This window comes from Chanos chanos, chromosome 6, assembly GCF_902362185.1.
Source record: "Chanos chanos chromosome 6, fChaCha1.1, whole genome shotgun sequence".
Lineage (NCBI taxonomy): Eukaryota > Metazoa > Chordata > Actinopteri > Gonorynchiformes > Chanidae > Chanos > Chanos chanos.
In genome coordinates, this window is record NC_044500.1 from 7,510,945 (window position 1) to 7,528,299 (window position 17,355).

Sequence of the window (17,355 nt, forward strand, 5' to 3'; positions counted from 1 at the left end):
ATGTTGGAGGATCATTTAAATAATACTTCACACACAGTTTTCATATTGAATGGGTTTCAGAATCTGGGTAAATGGAGGCCTGCACTTGTTGCTCCTTTTCTGCTCATGTTCATTTTGTCAGTTATTGGCAACACTATTCTGTCATCCATAATAATGTCGAAAAGAAATTTACACTCTCCAATGTTTGTTCTTATAGGGCTTATGTCTGTGGTTGATTTATGCATCCCAATATTTGCTGTGCCCAATATGCTGCTCAGCTTGTCATTTAACTTGAATACTATTTCCCTTAATGGCTGCTTGATACAAATGTTTTTCCTTACATTTTTTCAATCATTTCAGTCAACAATCCTTTTATGGATGGCACTGGATCGCTATTTTGCAATTTGCACACCTCTATACTACCACAAACACATGGCCTTACCAAATTTCCTTAAATTTGTCATTCTCCCTTGCCTGAGAAATGCCACCTTGGTTATTTTGGTGATAGGCCTGGCTGGTTCACTGTCCTTTTGTCACACCAATGTGATGAATCATTGCTTTTGTGAACATATGGCATTGGTTCAGCTGGCATGTGGAGATACTTCTATTAACAACCTTTTTGGACTTTTAGGTGTTTTCCTTGTGCCAACAGCTGATTTTGTTCTTATTGCTGTGTCCTATATCATCATATTTTCCACTGTTATTAAGTCTGGGCAGTCTCACTCAAAAGCTATCAATACATGTATCACACACATAATTGTTATGACAGTTAGTCTAACTCTTACATTAATGGCTTATCTGTCATACCGGATAAGAAATAATATTTCATTGAATAGCCGTGTCTTTTTAAGTTTAATGTACTTACTTTTCCCAAGCTGTTTCAACCCAATCGTTTATGGAGTGAGAACAAAAGAAATAAGGCAACAGTTTCTCCATATTATGAGGAATGTGAGGATTTTACCAATATCAGGAAAGCCTATGAATAGTATTTCATAACTTTTTATTTGTAGTTTATGAAAGGATAAGTAATTAACTGGAAAGATTTTTCTTTTTCTTTTACAATATTAGACAAGTCCAGTCATTGGGTTCCTCAAAAGTTAACCCTCATGTAATGTTTTGTTAAATGTATTATGATATGTAAATACATTTTTTTTTCAGATGAAGTCCTCATGCAGCTGATTGTTACACACAGATTTAATACACATATTTATAACCTATGAAATAACAAAGGTTTGATGTTCTGTCTATATGAGGTTGATCTATAAGGCAAACAATCATGTGTGTGACAGTTTGTTCCCACTTAACAAAGGTTATGCAATGACCCTGTCTCCTCCATACACTGGTTTCACCATTCAGTGTGTTCTGTATCGCCGGTTTACTGATCACCAGCCTGATCCCTTATGTATTTAATTATCTGTGACACCTGTTAACTGTACATTTAGTCTAATTTAGTCTGATTTTTAACCCGTATAAATATCCTTATTATTCTTTTCATTTTTTGGAAAATCTTGCCCTTTTTGAGTGCATAGCTGAACATTGTAGGCCCTTGGTCAGATGACCTCTTCCTGGTTTTGAGCATATTCAGTCAGTCTAGTGCCTTGTCTTCCTGTACTTATTCCTATATTTCTGTCAACCTCTCTTGCCTGAGTTCAATCTTCCTGTGTGTAACATCTGCTTGTAGCCAAAAATAAAGTCCCTTCCACTGTGTGAAAAGTGGTGTATCTGGAAATATCCGGACAGAGTAAACTTCTGCCAAACCTGCTGTTTGCCTGAGGTATTCGGATGCAGAACTTTGTCACGTAGACCCGCAAGCACCCACCAATGTCCGATTACAGCTGTTAGACTGAGGTTTTCAGGAATCCACCTGACCACAGTCGTTAGGTGATAGCTTGGCCTTTCAAATGCTAATAACAGTCAATGGTCTGGGTGGGGCTGGGTACGGAGGCCTGTGCCTTTCCTCCTCTCCCTTTCCCATTAGTAGTTCAGGGAAGCAGGTATTAATGTTCAAAATGTGCTTTAGAACTGCTTCTCTTCTTGCACCTGACTGACACTTCTCTTTCTTGAGTCAGTGCAATGGTCTAAAAACAGTCTCACATGAAATGTTTTTACGCATTCTGTATGTTGTGACAGAGTCAAGTTAAAGGGAATCTGAATAGCCCAGCAAAGAAACCCTGATAGCAGAGACATCTGTTTGTTCTCTGACTTTTTTATAAAAGAGGAAAAACACTAATTAATGTGATATAAAACCAGTAAAACAAATGTAAACAAAGGAAAATATAAAGATTACATTAAGTTGAATTTGCTTAAATATCTGCCACTGTGCACAATGGAATTACCACAGATACTGTCTCCTTAGTATGACTTAAATGCACAGTTGTGGTACTGAGGACACACCAGCTTGTAATACACTCAACAGGCAGGAATGATGGTGCAGTGTCAGTCTGCCCCCTGAATACCCCAAACCTCCACAGGCTTTCCAAAGAAATGCCTGTCTGGGTGAGGATGCAGCCACATCATTTTTGCCACTACATGCTGAATAATAGAGGCTTGCGTTTTTACAGAAATGACAAGAAATTGTTTCACAATTCCAGGACACACCTCTGCAGCTGGGTCAAGGACTGGCTCTTCAAAGATTGAATTATAAACACACCACTTTGCAAACACACATGCAGCCCCACTGCGTACACAAAGAGTCAACCTTAGGCTTCTTACTCTTTTGCAAACCTTTGCTAATTGGTCAACTTGTGAGACTGAGCTGTGAAGATATATATTTTTGTACTTTGACAACAAAGTTTTTCTGTCAGAGTCTGTTAATACAAAATTCTGAAATGGGGGTAATGTTTTGACCATGTCCACATCTGGCAAAACAAGTGATGCAGATGACATACATGAATACTGTTTCATGTACATTGCATCAGTGGTGTCATGGAGTGACAAGGAACCCATGTCTTTCTTGGACAGGATGTTAGTAAATTCAGCAGCGTAGGTACTTTGCAGTGGCATCTGGAGCTGCTGACCTTGTTGAAAATGCCTCATGACGTGAACCTCAATATTTCTGTTGTTGTTATGGTACTGTCCCAACATTCCATTTAACCGCTCAAATGAGAAACATCAAAAGTGTACGTTAGGTATGCAATGAAGGGGTCCATACAGTTCAACAAACTTGAACAAAATGTTTGTAAGTAGCAATCATATGAGATGACCCTTGAGCATATAATAATACAGGCTTGCACAAAATCAAACTAAATGTAATAATCTGGATCCCCAACCAAGCCTTCTAAACAAAATAAAGAATAGATGGTGGTCCAGTTTTCCCCCTGGTCTGCAGTGAACCCACTAAACCCTGATGCAGTTCTGTGCAGAATCCTTCCAACATCCTGTGGCACCTTGAGAGAGTCCGTTCTTGTTTGGAGTTCCTTTTACCTATTCCTGGATTCCTGTCATCCTGTCTTGCCTGAGTTTAACCTTCCTGTGTGTAACATCTGCTTGTAACTGACAATAAAGAATCTCACTTTGCACCTACAACCAGTTTTACAAGTCCTTCCTTACAAGTTACTGGTTTATTTGCACAGTCATCTGTGTATTGGAAGACATGTGTGACTCCAAATGTGGGATGTGTACTGATTTATTCTTTATTCTTAAGCTCAGCCCGTGAAACACCATTCAGAATCCGAATGCTCTCACAAACAAGGTATTCCCTTAGCAGGAAAAACACATTCTTAATGTTTGGTCGGTGTTACAGCGACCCCTGCAGAGCAATCTGTTTGTGAAGGCTGAGAAGTATCTGATCAATTTGACCACCATTCCTTTCTTAAGGTATGCGATTTACAGTGATGGTGTGGAGATGGATCAGCAAAAGGGTGAGGCTATAAGATCCTCACCACAGCCTAAGACTGCATGAACTTCAAAGTTTCTTGGCTGTACAAACTTATCAACATTTCCTCTGAGGTTTTGGTACTGCGACAGCACCGCTAACATCCCCTCTAGAGTCTACATGCACTTGGTGCGGCTGCTGCTTTCTGCTCTCTCAGTTAGTGGTTCACAACAGCTGCCATTCTGAAACAAACCAACCCAACTCATCCATTTGTAGCAGCGGTAGATGCCTCGGAAATAGGAGTAGGGGGAATGTTTTCGCCCCGCATACATTTCCAACATACCTTCTTTTCTGAGAACCTACAACTAACAGAAAGGAACTATGATGTGGGAGAATGTGAGGTTTTGGCGATCAAACTATCTTTGGAAGAGTGGAATCATTAGTTGGCGCTGCCACGTTTGGTTACTGTAGCGGAGGCTCTGGCCAGGCTGTGTTTGATTTTTGTCATAGTTTTCATGACTTCTTATGCACCTTTTTCAGGTGCTCTGATTAGTTATGATTGGAATACCCTTCTCAGTATTGGATAAAGTTTCACTCACAAAGTTTCACTCACATATTCAAAGTTTGGACAGCCCTACGTGGCCGGAGGAGATCCTTAGGAAAGCCGCCCAAAACAACAACAATGAGGAGCATCCAAAAATGGATGTCAGCAAGAGGTGAGCAATCCAAGTTGTTTGTGCACTGATTTGCATCTAGGCCTAGAACTAGAATAAGATCTGAAGTGTTGCCATTGAAATGAATGGGTTCGTGGACATACTGGTTAAAACCAAAAGTGTCAGTGATAGCTGTAAAAGCTTTATTCGGAAGATCAGAACTGTTATTGATGTGGATATTGAAGTCACCCAGTATCAGAATTGTATCCATTCTAGCTATAATATCAGAGATAAATTCGGAGAACTCATCTAGAAAATGACTATAGGGCCCCAGGGGGTGATATAGCACTACTATGAGGAAAGATGAGGTAGTGCAGGATTGCCTCACAGAGAGCAGCTCAAAGGAGACAAAAACAGGTGAGCTTAGGGTGGCAGGAGAAAATTCATGCCTGGGCTGTCTGATGTCCGATGATGATGATGTCTACAGCATCTTCTTTGCCATTCCCCAAAAACTTCTTGAGAGCATCTGGCATATTTGATTGCAACATAGTAATAAATTAAGTTCTGAAGTGAAAATGTTCAGAACAACAAAGCATAATCTTAATGTGACACCTGTTGTTTTGTAGAATGGAATGAAGATTCTAAGGGTTCCTCCCTTTGCACACTGCCTGAGCACGCATGCTTTCATGTCTCATGTCATGCTGACTGTGTGAATAATACGCTCAAGCACCACCAGGAATCATTGCATCAAGAAATTTCATCTACACTTTAAGTTTTAATCCCCTCTAATGAACGAAAAATAGAGTAGATTTACTTAACGTCTTCATTTTCAAAGATTAAATGTTCTCGACCTCCAGTCTTCCTCATGGTTCTTTGAGGATACATTCCTCATTATTTGCGCTGACAAAACGAAATTCACACTGCTCCCCATAGTGTTTAGATGTGATATAGCATCTCAGATTAGCCTACTTTCCAAAAATTATACTGGATGAGTGACAACATTGATGCTGCATCTGCATTAATGATAGGGCTATTACACAGCTGGGTAGCATAGCTGCTATGCGCTGCTATACTCTTTGCAGTTCTAGCTTAGCTAGTTAGCTAGCTTAGCACACTACATTTCAAATGGCTAAAACCAGAGACATACAGATGCTTTTAAAAATGTCCATTAAAAACATACTTCTGTACTTTACTTTTTACTCAAAGTAAATAGATAAGTCTTAATGCATGTGTTATTTGTTTTATTTTTAGAGGCATTAAAGATCAATCATAAATATATATATATATAAAAATATAATGAGGATCAGCACCTCCAAGTCCGAGGCCATGGTCCTATGCCGGAAAAAGGTGGCTTGCCCCCTCCGAGTTGGGACTGAGTTCCTGCCTCAGGTGGAGGAGTTCAAGTATCTTGGGGTCTTGTTCACGAGTGAGGGTAAAATGGAGCGGGAGATCGACAGACGGATCGGGGCGGCGGCGGCAGTCATGCGGTCGTTGTACCGGACCGTCGTGGTGAAGAAGGAGCTGAGTCAGAAGGCAAGGCTCTCAATTTACCAGTCGATCTTTGTTCCAACCCTCACCTATGGTCACGAACTCTGGGTAGTGACTGAAAGAATGAGATCGCGGATACAAGCGGCGGAAATGAGCTTCCTCCACAGGGTGGCTGGGCGCACCCTTAGGGATAGGGTGAGGAGCTCGGACACCCGGGAAGAGCTTGGAGTAGAGCCGCTGCTCCTCCGCATTGAAAGGAGTCAGTTGAGGTGGTTCGGGCATCTCGTCAGGATGCCTCCTGGGCGCCTCCCTATGGAGGTGTTCCGGGCGCGACCAACTGGGAGGAGACCCCGGGGCAGACCCAGGACACGTTGGGAGAAATATATATCTCGGCTGGCCTGGGAACGCCTTGGGATCCCCCAGGAGGAGCTGGTGGATGTAGCCGGGGAAAGGGATGTCTGGGCGACCCTCCTCAGCCTGCTGCCACCGCGACCCGGTCCCGGATAAGCGGGAGAAAATGGATGGATGGATAGATATATATATATATATATGTTAGGGCCGGTGAGGCCTGGTTGACTGAGGACCCAAAAGCAGACTCAGAGGAAAGAACATATTTTAGCAGGTGTTAAATGAAGTCTTACCTTCCAAGAAATCCAAAAGGCTGAATCACGGTGACGGTACCAGAGGGCAGAGACCGAGGCAGTGGTCAAAAACAGGCAGAGAAGGTCAGGCACAGAGAGACAGAAAAAACCAGGCAGAAGTTCCAAAAACACAAGGCAAAAACACAGTCCAAAAAACAGGCAAAGGTCAAAAAGGCAACAGGCAAAAACACTATCCAAAAAACAGGCAAAGGTCAAAAGGTAACAAGAATGAAGCAAACAAACCAACACAGGAAACATGAAAATGGCTAGATAATCTGGCAAACTATTGGGGAAACAGACAGGGCTTAAATGCAGGGGCTGATGAGGAAAATGGCAGCAGGTGAGCAGAAATCAGGCAGGAAACAGTGTAAAACATGGACCGGAGCAACCTGGAACAGACAGACAAGACACACATGACAGGACACAAGGAAAACATGGACTAGGATCGTTGGCCCAATTTATTGTAACATACTGCTGTTCCATGCCTCAATGTATTCAGTTAGCACTACACTACATAAAAACAGTCCATATATGGCCACTAATTATTAACTCAGTGAAAATTACGTCATTCTAACATTGTTTTTTTTCTGAATTTTACAGAATTACTAGTCATTATTGCTTCATGCAGTAATGAAATGAATACACTGGGGAACAAATGGTAAGATCCACCGGAGACACTGAGAGCAGTGTAAATGCCTCTTTCTGACATCAGAGCCCATCTCAAGGGGTGTACTAAGAATACTTAAAAGTGGAAGGAAGGAATTAAGTGATGAGGACATCAGCTTTTCATCTCAGTCTGCAGTTGTCAATTCTACCTGTAATCAGTCTTCACCAGAGGTGGAAGGTGCAATAACAGCCTGAACTGGACCACTCCCTTCTCTCTGGAAAAATTTTCATCATGACATCAGATTTTTCTCTGTGCCTCTCCACAACTTTTTTGAAGTGGAGACTTTTACATAGCTTGTACCAAATTTAACCTTGTTATCTCAAGATTGTTTAGTTAAGAAAATGGTTAACAAGCTTTTTATCTATATGAGAAGCTAATATAGATATAGATATAGATATATATATATGTTATTTTTATTTATGATATGTCTATTGATGGAGCATTTCCTCAGTATTTAATCCTAGATGTCATAAATTTATAAGGGATAACAGATAAAGTTGAATATGATGTTTAGCCACTGTGCTAAGCCATTGTGCTATTCATTTAACAGGCACAGTTTCAATGACAGACTGAGTTAGATCAGACAGATCAGAACTCAAAAATCTTTCACTATGTTGGACGATCATTTAAATAATACTTCCCACACAGTTTTCATATTGAATGGGTTTCAGAGTCTGGGTAAATGGAGGCCTGCACTTGTTGCTCCTTTTCTGCTCATGCTCATATTGTCAATTACTGGCAACACTATTCTGTCATCCATAATAATATCGAAAAGAAATTTACACTCTCCAATGTTTGTTCTTATAGGGCTTATGTCTGTGGCTGATTTGTGCATCCCAATACTTGCTGTGCCCAATATGCTGCTCAGCTTCTCATTCAACTGGAATACTATTTCCCTTAATGGCTGCTTGATACAAATGTTTTTCATTATATACTTTCAATCATTCCAGTCAACAATCCTTTTATGGATGGCACTGGATCGCTATTTTGCAATATGCACACCTCTGTACTACCATAAACACATGGCCTTCCCAAATTTCCTTAAATTTGTCATTGTCCCTCTCCTGAGGAATGCTTTCTTTGATGTTTTGCTCATAACCCTGGCTGGTTCATTGTCCTTTTGTCAAGGCAATGTGATGGATCATTGTTTTTGTGAACATATGGCACTGGTTGGACTGGCATGTGGAGATACCTCTATTAACAGCCTTGTTGGACTCTTGGGTGCCTTGCTCGTACCAACAGTTGATTTTTTGCTCATTGTTGTGTCTTATATCATCATATTTTCCACTGTTATTAAGTCTGGACAATCTCATACGAAAGCTATCAATACATGTATCACACATATAATTGTTATGACAGTTAGTCTAACTCTTTTATTAATGGCTTTCATGTCTTATCGGATAAGAAATAACTTCTCATCGAATGGCCGTGTTTTTTTAAGTTTAATGTATTTACTTGTTCCAAGCTGTTTAAACCCAATCATTTACGGAGTGAGGACAAAAGAAATAAGGCAACAGTTTCTCCATATTATGAGGGATTTGAGGATTTTACCAATATCAGGAAAGCCTGTGAATAGTATTTCATAATTTTTTATTACCAATTTCTGAAAGAATACATCATTAATGGAAAAGATTTTATTACAGAATCAGATAGTACAGAGAGTAATATTTTGTTTAAAAATATACTTTATTTGGAACATATTGAAACATAGAGGCAGTGTATATTATTAACATGATGAAAGTTGAATGTTACATACAAATTTAAAACATATATTTATAAGAAATAAAAGTTTGATCTTCTGACATAGAATTTTTAATTTCCTTTTAGTGTACATATCCATAGCTCAGCACCATACTGATGCCTTTCGAAAACTCTGTTCTCTTTTGAGAAAATTTCGGTTTCCTCTTTTACAAAATAGACCTATAGTTCACAGACAGAGGTGATGGTGACCTATAAAAGATAAATCAACAATAAATCAGCACAGTCTCATTGGTTTTCTGGACAAGATAAAAAGCAATGACATGCCAATATAGTATTTCCTTTTTTAAATAAATAAATTAATTAATTAGAAATAAATCATTCATATGTTTCATTCTGGAGTCCTTAGATTTTCCTTGAGATACCACATCCTGTCACAGTTTTGATTCACTCTTTTCTCACAATAATCGTGTAAAAGCTAAGGAACTGGACATATTCAAAAAAGACAAAAAGAATAATCAAAGATTTTTAAAATACATTAAACCCCAAAAACCTTAAATGAGTTACCTTACATAAGTAAATGTTTATTTATTTGTTTTTGTTTTTCTTCTTCATAACTGTCTCGAGAGATTAAATGTAAGGTACGGAGCAGCTTGTCTGCCCCCTGAGATTCTGTTGCATTTTCTGTTAGCTCTGTTGGGCAAATAATCATGTGTGTGATAATTTGTTTACACTTAACAGAGTAATGACCCTGTCTCCTCCCTCCACTGGCTTCCCCATGCAGTGTGTTGTGTATTGCTGGTCTACTGATGGCTACAGTAATTAGTCATCTGCCTCACCTGTTATCTGTTCTTTTAGTCTAATTTAGTCTGATTTTAAGATGTATTTTATCCCCACTATTCTTTTTGGGTTTTGTGAAATATTACCTTTACTGACTGCATAGCTGAACATTATTCCTCTGAACAATAACCAGTCCCTTGGTTAGATGACTTGTGCCTGTTTGTGAGCATATTCAGTCAGTCTAGTATCTTATCATCTTGTACCTATTCCTGTATTTTCGTCAACCTGTCGTACTGAGTTTAACCTTCCTCTGTGTAACGACTGCTTTTAACCGACAATAAAGAAGTTTAGTTTGCACATACATCCAGTTTCCCAAGACGCTTGTTTATTTCCGTAGTCATCTGTGATTTACAACTGGTGTGCATAATAAATATCCACTCTTTTCTTTGGTGCTCTAACCGAAACTTTACTGAACGTCATTAATACACTTACAGCTCACTTCCCCACGTCTGCTCTTCTTTTAGCTTTACGGCAACGATTTGTGCTTTCTGTGATGTCACAACACTGTCGTAACTACCTACAGTATACAGTTTGTGACATCTCCCCCTTTTATGACTCTTCACCCATCTCTACAGTACAACAGCTCAACATTCAATGTCCCTTGGACAGATGACCTCTGCCTGTTTGTGAGCATATCAAGTCGGTCTAGTGTCTTGTCTTTCTGTACCCATTCCTGCATTTCTGTCAAGCATTCCAAGGTAACCTTCCTGTGCGTAACATCTGCTTGTAACCAACAATAAAGAACCTTAGAGTGCACGTGCATCCAAAGTCACTTGTTTAAATGCATAGTCATTTGTGGTTTACGAATGATGTGTTGTTCCAGATAGGCTACGTTTATGTTTACTCCTAATTTGTCAGGACTGCCTGTGAAGCACCATTAAGATTCTGAATGCTCCCACATAGAAAGTAATTCCTTAACAGGAAGAATGTAATCTTTGTGTTGGGTCCGTGTACCAGTGACCCCTACAGAACCATCTGCTTGTGACAGCTGAGAATTATCTCATCCATGAAACCTCCATTCCCTTCTTAATGTTACATCCTTGGATGTATTTTTGTTTTCTGTTCAGGGGTCTCTCCCTCTCGCTCCCCGCCCGATTTTTCCGTTCAGATTGCTGGCGGATCACGATTGGTTGGAGAACGTGTGAGGGAATTTGAAAAGACGACAGCTGTGCTGCACACTAGTGAGTCCACATCGAATGCAATTTGTAAATAGCTGTAAATAGTTGGGTTATCGTGTTGATTTATTTTCTGTCATTTTCTTAGCACTCGTAGGGGGTGGGTGCAGTTTCAGTTGAGCATATTTTCTCCTGTTTATGTTAGTTACGGAGGGAAGGGGTTATTGGCCAGGTTATTCCCTTCCCTATAGTTAGATGTGTTTTTTGTTTGTTATTTTGGCCTGGCTCATCCCCAAAGTCTTTTGTGTTTTGTAAATAATTATATTTAATAATAAAACCTGACTAGTATTATATCGGAGTTGAGTTTTGGCGTTTCGGGCTTACTCTGGTGGCAGGAGAAGGAGGTTCTCCCACACATTTATGTTTCACCTCACCCTCGACGAGGTTGTAGCATAAATTTTGGGGGCTCGTAGTCCAGTGGCTCGTCTTGCAAATTGGCTGCGGTATTGGTCGGGTAAGCAAGTTGTTTGTTTTGGCAGTTTTTGTTTGGTGGCGGGGTGTACTTTATAAAAAGAGATAACAGATAAGATAAAACTTTATCCATCCTGAAGGAAGTTTGTGCGACAGATGTGGTTCATAAAATTACTACATAAGAATACTTAACAATGGAGTAATAAATATAACCAGTGCCTAACAGTATAACAATGGAAAGCAAGTTAATCTAGTACCAATACGTAAAATGAAGTAAAAATGGAGTTCCGTTTAGAAGAATTTGTAATTCATCCAACGGTGGGACAGTTCTCGTGGTAGTGGCTGATTTTTATAATATATATGTGCAAAATGATTTGCTCTCATGATGTGGAGATGGATCAGTATAAGTTTGAGTAAGATCCTCACCAGAGCCCAAGACTGTGCAAACTTTTATCATCATATCATCTCAGGTTTTAGCATTGTGGCAGCTCCTCTAACATCCCATTTATAGACTAAAAGCAATTTGTGTGGTCTGAAGCAGCAGCCACTCCATTCTGACCCATCAAGGAGCAGCTGACTTCGCCTCCCGTTCTGAAACAACCCAACCCAACTCATGCATTTGTTGTGGAGGAGGATACCTTGGAAGTAGGGTCAGGGGGAATATTATCACAAAAACATGGGTCACCCCCAAACACCCTACTCATGTCCCTCACTGAAGACATACACACCTGAATGGATGAAGGATCATTTACTTACCTAGGTTCATGCTTCTTTCACTGCGTGAAAAGTGGTGTATTCAGAAATATCTGGACAAAGTAAACTTCCGCCAAACCTGCTGTTTGCCGGAGGTATTCGGATGCCCGCAGAACTTTGTTATGCGGACTTGAAAACTCCCACAAATGTCCGAATACAGCTGTTAGACGGAGGTTTTCGGGCATCCGTGTGACCACAGTCATTAGCTGATGGCTTGGCCTTTCAAATGCTAATAACAGTCAGTGGTCTAGGTGAGACTGGGTACAGAAGCCTGCCCCCCTTCCTCGCTGTAACTTTCTATCAGTTTGCCTATATGTAATATTTAGGCTATATTTTGATAACCAAAAAACTTGTTAAGTGTTGCATGGTGTATAATACAGCAGTGGTAGGCCCATTTCGCCTTTAATGTCATTGCACTGTCGTGCAACTAAATTAAGATGGACTCTTCAAATGGAGCATACAAAAACCCACTAAAAACATAATTTAAAAAAAAGTCTAAATGAGAGGTTCATTAATTACATATTTGATGGTTACGCAACTGTCCTTTACTTGGGGTCATAGGGTGACCAGATGCAAACAGACCAAATGGGGGTTTGTATGGGACAATGTGGGACATGTTACCAACATGTTACGCTGTGAGATAACGTAAAACTTAGATACAATGTCAGTCTAACTGAACACTTGTATACACTTGTATTGATAGACATCCAACATGCATTGGCCATTACAGGCCCATCAAAGGCAACTGTACTTAAGCAAAGCTGCAGGCATCATACAGCTCAAGTCTTTCAAGTTAAACCCCTGACCAAATCCAACTATAAGAATAAATAAGGCTCAAAATAAAATATTACATAATATAAAACAATTTCAATGCAAATCTTTATATCAAGCCAAAATCTCTTTTGGATGAGGGGATAAAAGCTCTTTCTCCTTTCTTTTTGACCATGACGTCAGCTGACAGCGTTTACCTTCATATCTGTAAAGTTTTACTAAGTTTGGTTTTTGTGACGTAGCAAAGAAATTCGTCGACCCCACAGCTGCACAGTTTGATTGACGGCCGCCACAGCCGACCGCCCTCAATGCTGTCCTCTCAGCCATTGGGTAAAAGCAAGGATATGTTGCATTTTTACTGCTTTTGACATAGGGCTATTAAATAGATTAGAAACTATGCCGCAACGGCATAAGCGGCTCATGTGCCAGGCGGGTAAAAGAATGGATCCAGTTATTTTTTATTTCTGACAGTTAAAAACCAACCGACCAGCGAAAATACGGAACATTATCTCAGTATGAGGGATGAGGGACAAAGGGTACAGGAGTTTTTTAAAAAAAAAGTTTACAGGGTACAGCAGTTTTTGTTGTTGTTGTTGTTGTTCCTCACTTTGTTTGGAATGTTTCTCCTTAGTACGAGGACGTGCCCCGTTTTCAAACCACCCACTCAGAATCTAAGGTTGAGTCCTGTCCAGTCAGTTTTTTGTGCGTGCATGGCGTAGACTGACAGTAACTAATAGCCTTGTGTGCAACTGAAGCACGAAATTTGCTTTGGGGAAGGGGTTACCTGTATATAGAAGAAGCAAGTCACTGAAGGATTACAGAAGCTGTACTCCCTGTCCTGTTGATAGTGCGCGTTTTGAAGATGACTTGCAAAAGAACACCTGAGTTTTCGAACGGACAGCGGAGTGGAGAGGCTACTCGTACGCCGGGAATATCCAATTTTTCCAACTCCGAGTCCGAACGAAAACAAACAACTGGTGTCCCCATTAAATGCATTTTTTAAGAAGATGCAGTAAACGTTCATGGACAGAGCGGGAAATAACTCTGTTTCAGTAAGTTTATTTCTAACTTCTGACTTTTGTCTTTCACGCACATTCTGATACGTTCACATTTCTTTATCTGCTTTATCCCTTAATGTGGTTGAATTTAACTCTTGTACTAATTTTGCTTCTACAGGAAGCTGTGCGGAGAATGCATAATGCTGAAAACAACACGCGCACAGACAAGGTAAGACAACGTGTTTTGTTGGTAGGCTACATCATCGTGATTATTTCATAGCATTGCCTGGAATTCTAAACAAACTTTTAATCAATCTTCCTTTCTTCTCCACTTTTTTTTTCTCTCTCTAGCATCCTGAAAGATCTATTGAGACTGCTCGAAAGAGTTACGGGATGAACCCAGAAGGGAATCTAGAGAACAAAGAGGGGGGCAGGATCGCCACTCGAACGAGGCAAAGGAGGAGAAGAGTGAGTCAAAACATCATTTCCCCAGTAGTTCTTAGACTTTTTCTCCATTTGCTATTTTCAATGATCTAATTTCTGTTTTCACTGTGTTTTGCAGCTGCACAACACCAGAGCTAGTGTTCTTTAAACTGAGGAAGAGGCTGCCATATGGAGGACCACATCAGTAGATATAATTTCCGAAGAGGAGGACGCCATCTTGGATGGAAGGCCAGCATGGGTCTTCCCGCCTAGCACAGAGTTGTCTGCACTGTGTGGGGTGCTACAGAATAGACTGGACAAAGACCAAAAACATGTTGTGAATCACCATGCACGAGTTGGTGCGGATAGATTCACAGTGGTGACCACAGAAGCTGAGTTGTTCTTGGGAATGCTCAACATTTAGAGTTTCATTTATGCTCCCCGAAACCATTTATATTATATACTATGATATTACAGTATATTCTGTTCTAATGTATTCTATTCTGTAATATGCTGTACATTGATAAATATATAATTTTCAATTTATATGCCTTATAATTTATATTATACTGTATTTTCTTTATTTATAATAAAATTTGTATAATTCATTTTTGTTTGCCAGACTATCTATGCAGTCTACCTTTGAACATAAAACAACACTACCAATAATAATAATAACAATAATAATATTAATAATATAAACCATATGAAATCATGTCTGGGGACACACAATGGACCAGTGGGGAAGGGTTTTAGAGGAGGGGCAAGGCATTGCTCCACCAATCCAAAGTAAGACTTTTGACCAATTGCAGGATACCTGGTGGCCCAAGGTGTGAATTGCAAATGTTCCCTTGCAAGCACCCCCAAGGGATTATTCACCATGGCAACTAAAGGCTCGATACAGACCCCCAAACCTAGTAGATATTCAGGAGTATTCCATGCCGCGTAAAAGAGCTGCAAACTGCCAGATACAGCCGATTATCTGTGGAGTATCCGGGAATATACAGGAGTATTCCAGTCCGGATACACCTCTTTTCACGCAGTATTTGGCATCTGGATATCCTGGTGTAACCTATACCATTCAGTTGCTTTCTGACAGGTACTGGTGGCCCACTTTGGCTCACAATGAAGGAAATTCCTGTACCTCTTGGTCTGTTTGTAATATCACTGATTCCCCAAGAGAGGTCTCTGCTGGAAAGCTCTTACCTTTACCTGTGCCTCAGCATCCAAGATCACATCTGTCTCAGACTTCCCACACTGGGATGGATACAAAAAATATTATTGGCGATGGTGTGATTTTTCATGACATGTCACCTAATTCCATTTGTCTCACCCCCTACTGCTCTTCAGTTAATGGATGTACTGTTTCAAGAGGATTCTAGACAGGACATCATACCTACAGAGTTCCTCTCTGATCGTGGACCCCAATCTACCTCTCATGTTTGCAAATCTTTCTTGGAGATGCTGACGGTGACAATTAGTCTCACACCTGGTCATCATCCCCAATCAAATGAATAGGTGGAATGTGGAAATCAGGAGAAAGAGTGATTTTTTTCCTAGCTGCTGTTGTGACCAACTGCTTGAATTGGCTAAATTGTTACCCTTGGCAGACTATGCCCAGAATTGTCAGAAATGCCACAGTAGTCAAGAAGGCTGCAGTGGTTCAAAAAAGCTGAGCAGATATGGGTGTCATGTTCACATGCAGCAAGCCACTGAACATCAAAACCTTAAGGCTTCTAACTACCTCCCAAGGAACAGAGTAGGTTATCAGCCAAGGACCTCAAACTGTGTGTGACCAGTCAAAAATTCAGCACACAAATCATTAGACCATTCTTACTCGCATTCTATGTATCCCTCTTCAGGCAAGTGATCCAAAGTCCCCTGGTTTCCACTTTCCACCAAATGTTCCACGACCACACTTGTACCACCATAGGAGATTGAGGGATTCACTGCTTGTGCACATCATACTCTTCTGGACGCTTGATGACATAGAGGTCAAATGCAGCATTTGGTGGACTAGGAGGGTTACAGTCCTAAGGAGCAGTGCTTGTGGACCCTAATGTCATCCAGGAGTTTCAGCTCCACCAAGCAGATCACTTGACTTTCCAGCCCAAGGGACACAAAATAAGTAAACTCATTCTTGTACACAGGGCCACCACTACATACACGTGCAGCACACGCTGTGCGTAGCACACCAAGTGCCAAAGGGGGCACCAAAACATTAACATGCAAACATAAACTAACAAACTACATTAGTTACATGAAAAATGCTCAGGTCGGAAGTTCGCAGAATAAATGTAAAAGATTATTTGAGGCTGTCATTGCCTGGCAACCTAACAGCCAAAAGCAAATCGGGAGACTAAATTCTAAAGTCTGCCAAAACAGCCAACACACACAGGATGTTTCTGAATTAAATGTCCCCGGCTCGTATAGACAAATAATCGAAATAACAGTGATTAAGTCCGCTTTGGTAAACTATTCATTAACACATGTATCTTTTTAGGAAATTTAATGGAGTGGCAATCAGAGAATTATTTGTATTATCCATTTAGTTTTGTGTGCAGACAGTTTTATGATTCGTGTCTGACGTACATTTGCTATATAACATGTGACTCGTAGATTTTCATTCCAAACCTGACAACAGACACACAATGTAAATATCTTTTTGTTTATTTTGATGGAATAATAACCAGAGAGATATTTCGACTATCCGTGTTTATTTGTGTTCATATGGTTTTGTAATTAGACCGTGACAAACGTTAGCTATAGCATGTGAGGGGATTTTCATTCTAAAATGAGCACACGTTAGCTAAAGCATGTTGGGGGTGTTCTCATGCTTTTGTTACCATCCCTTGTTGTCCAACCTATCAGTTATCAGTTTCTATCCTCACCAAACTTATTATTGAATCATTGGACTCATTTGCACCGGTTGTTTGTTATCTGTGTACATATACATTTGGGTTTCACTGTGTACTTCATGAAGTTTCCCATTGCACTGTGTTACTGAGCTGTTATGATTGTCTAATTACTGGCTAACTGTGTAA

At 40.2% G+C, this 17,355-nt stretch overlaps 2 protein-coding genes across 2 annotated transcripts; both read left to right on the forward strand.

The window, feature by feature from the left end:
• On the forward strand, positions 1-975 carry LOC115814972 (olfactory receptor 52K2-like). The gene has a single exon (XM_030777944.1). The coding sequence runs from the start codon at positions 1-3 to the stop codon at positions 973-975; it is 975 nt and encodes a 324-aa protein (XP_030633804.1).
• A 6,878-nt stretch (positions 976-7,853) lies between these two features.
• LOC115814973 (olfactory receptor 52K1-like) lies at positions 7,854-8,828 on the forward strand. Its single transcript, XM_030777945.1, has one exon. The coding sequence runs from the start codon at positions 7,854-7,856 to the stop codon at positions 8,826-8,828; it is 975 nt and encodes a 324-aa protein (XP_030633805.1).
• The last annotated feature ends 8,527 nt before the right edge of the window (positions 8,829-17,355 follow it).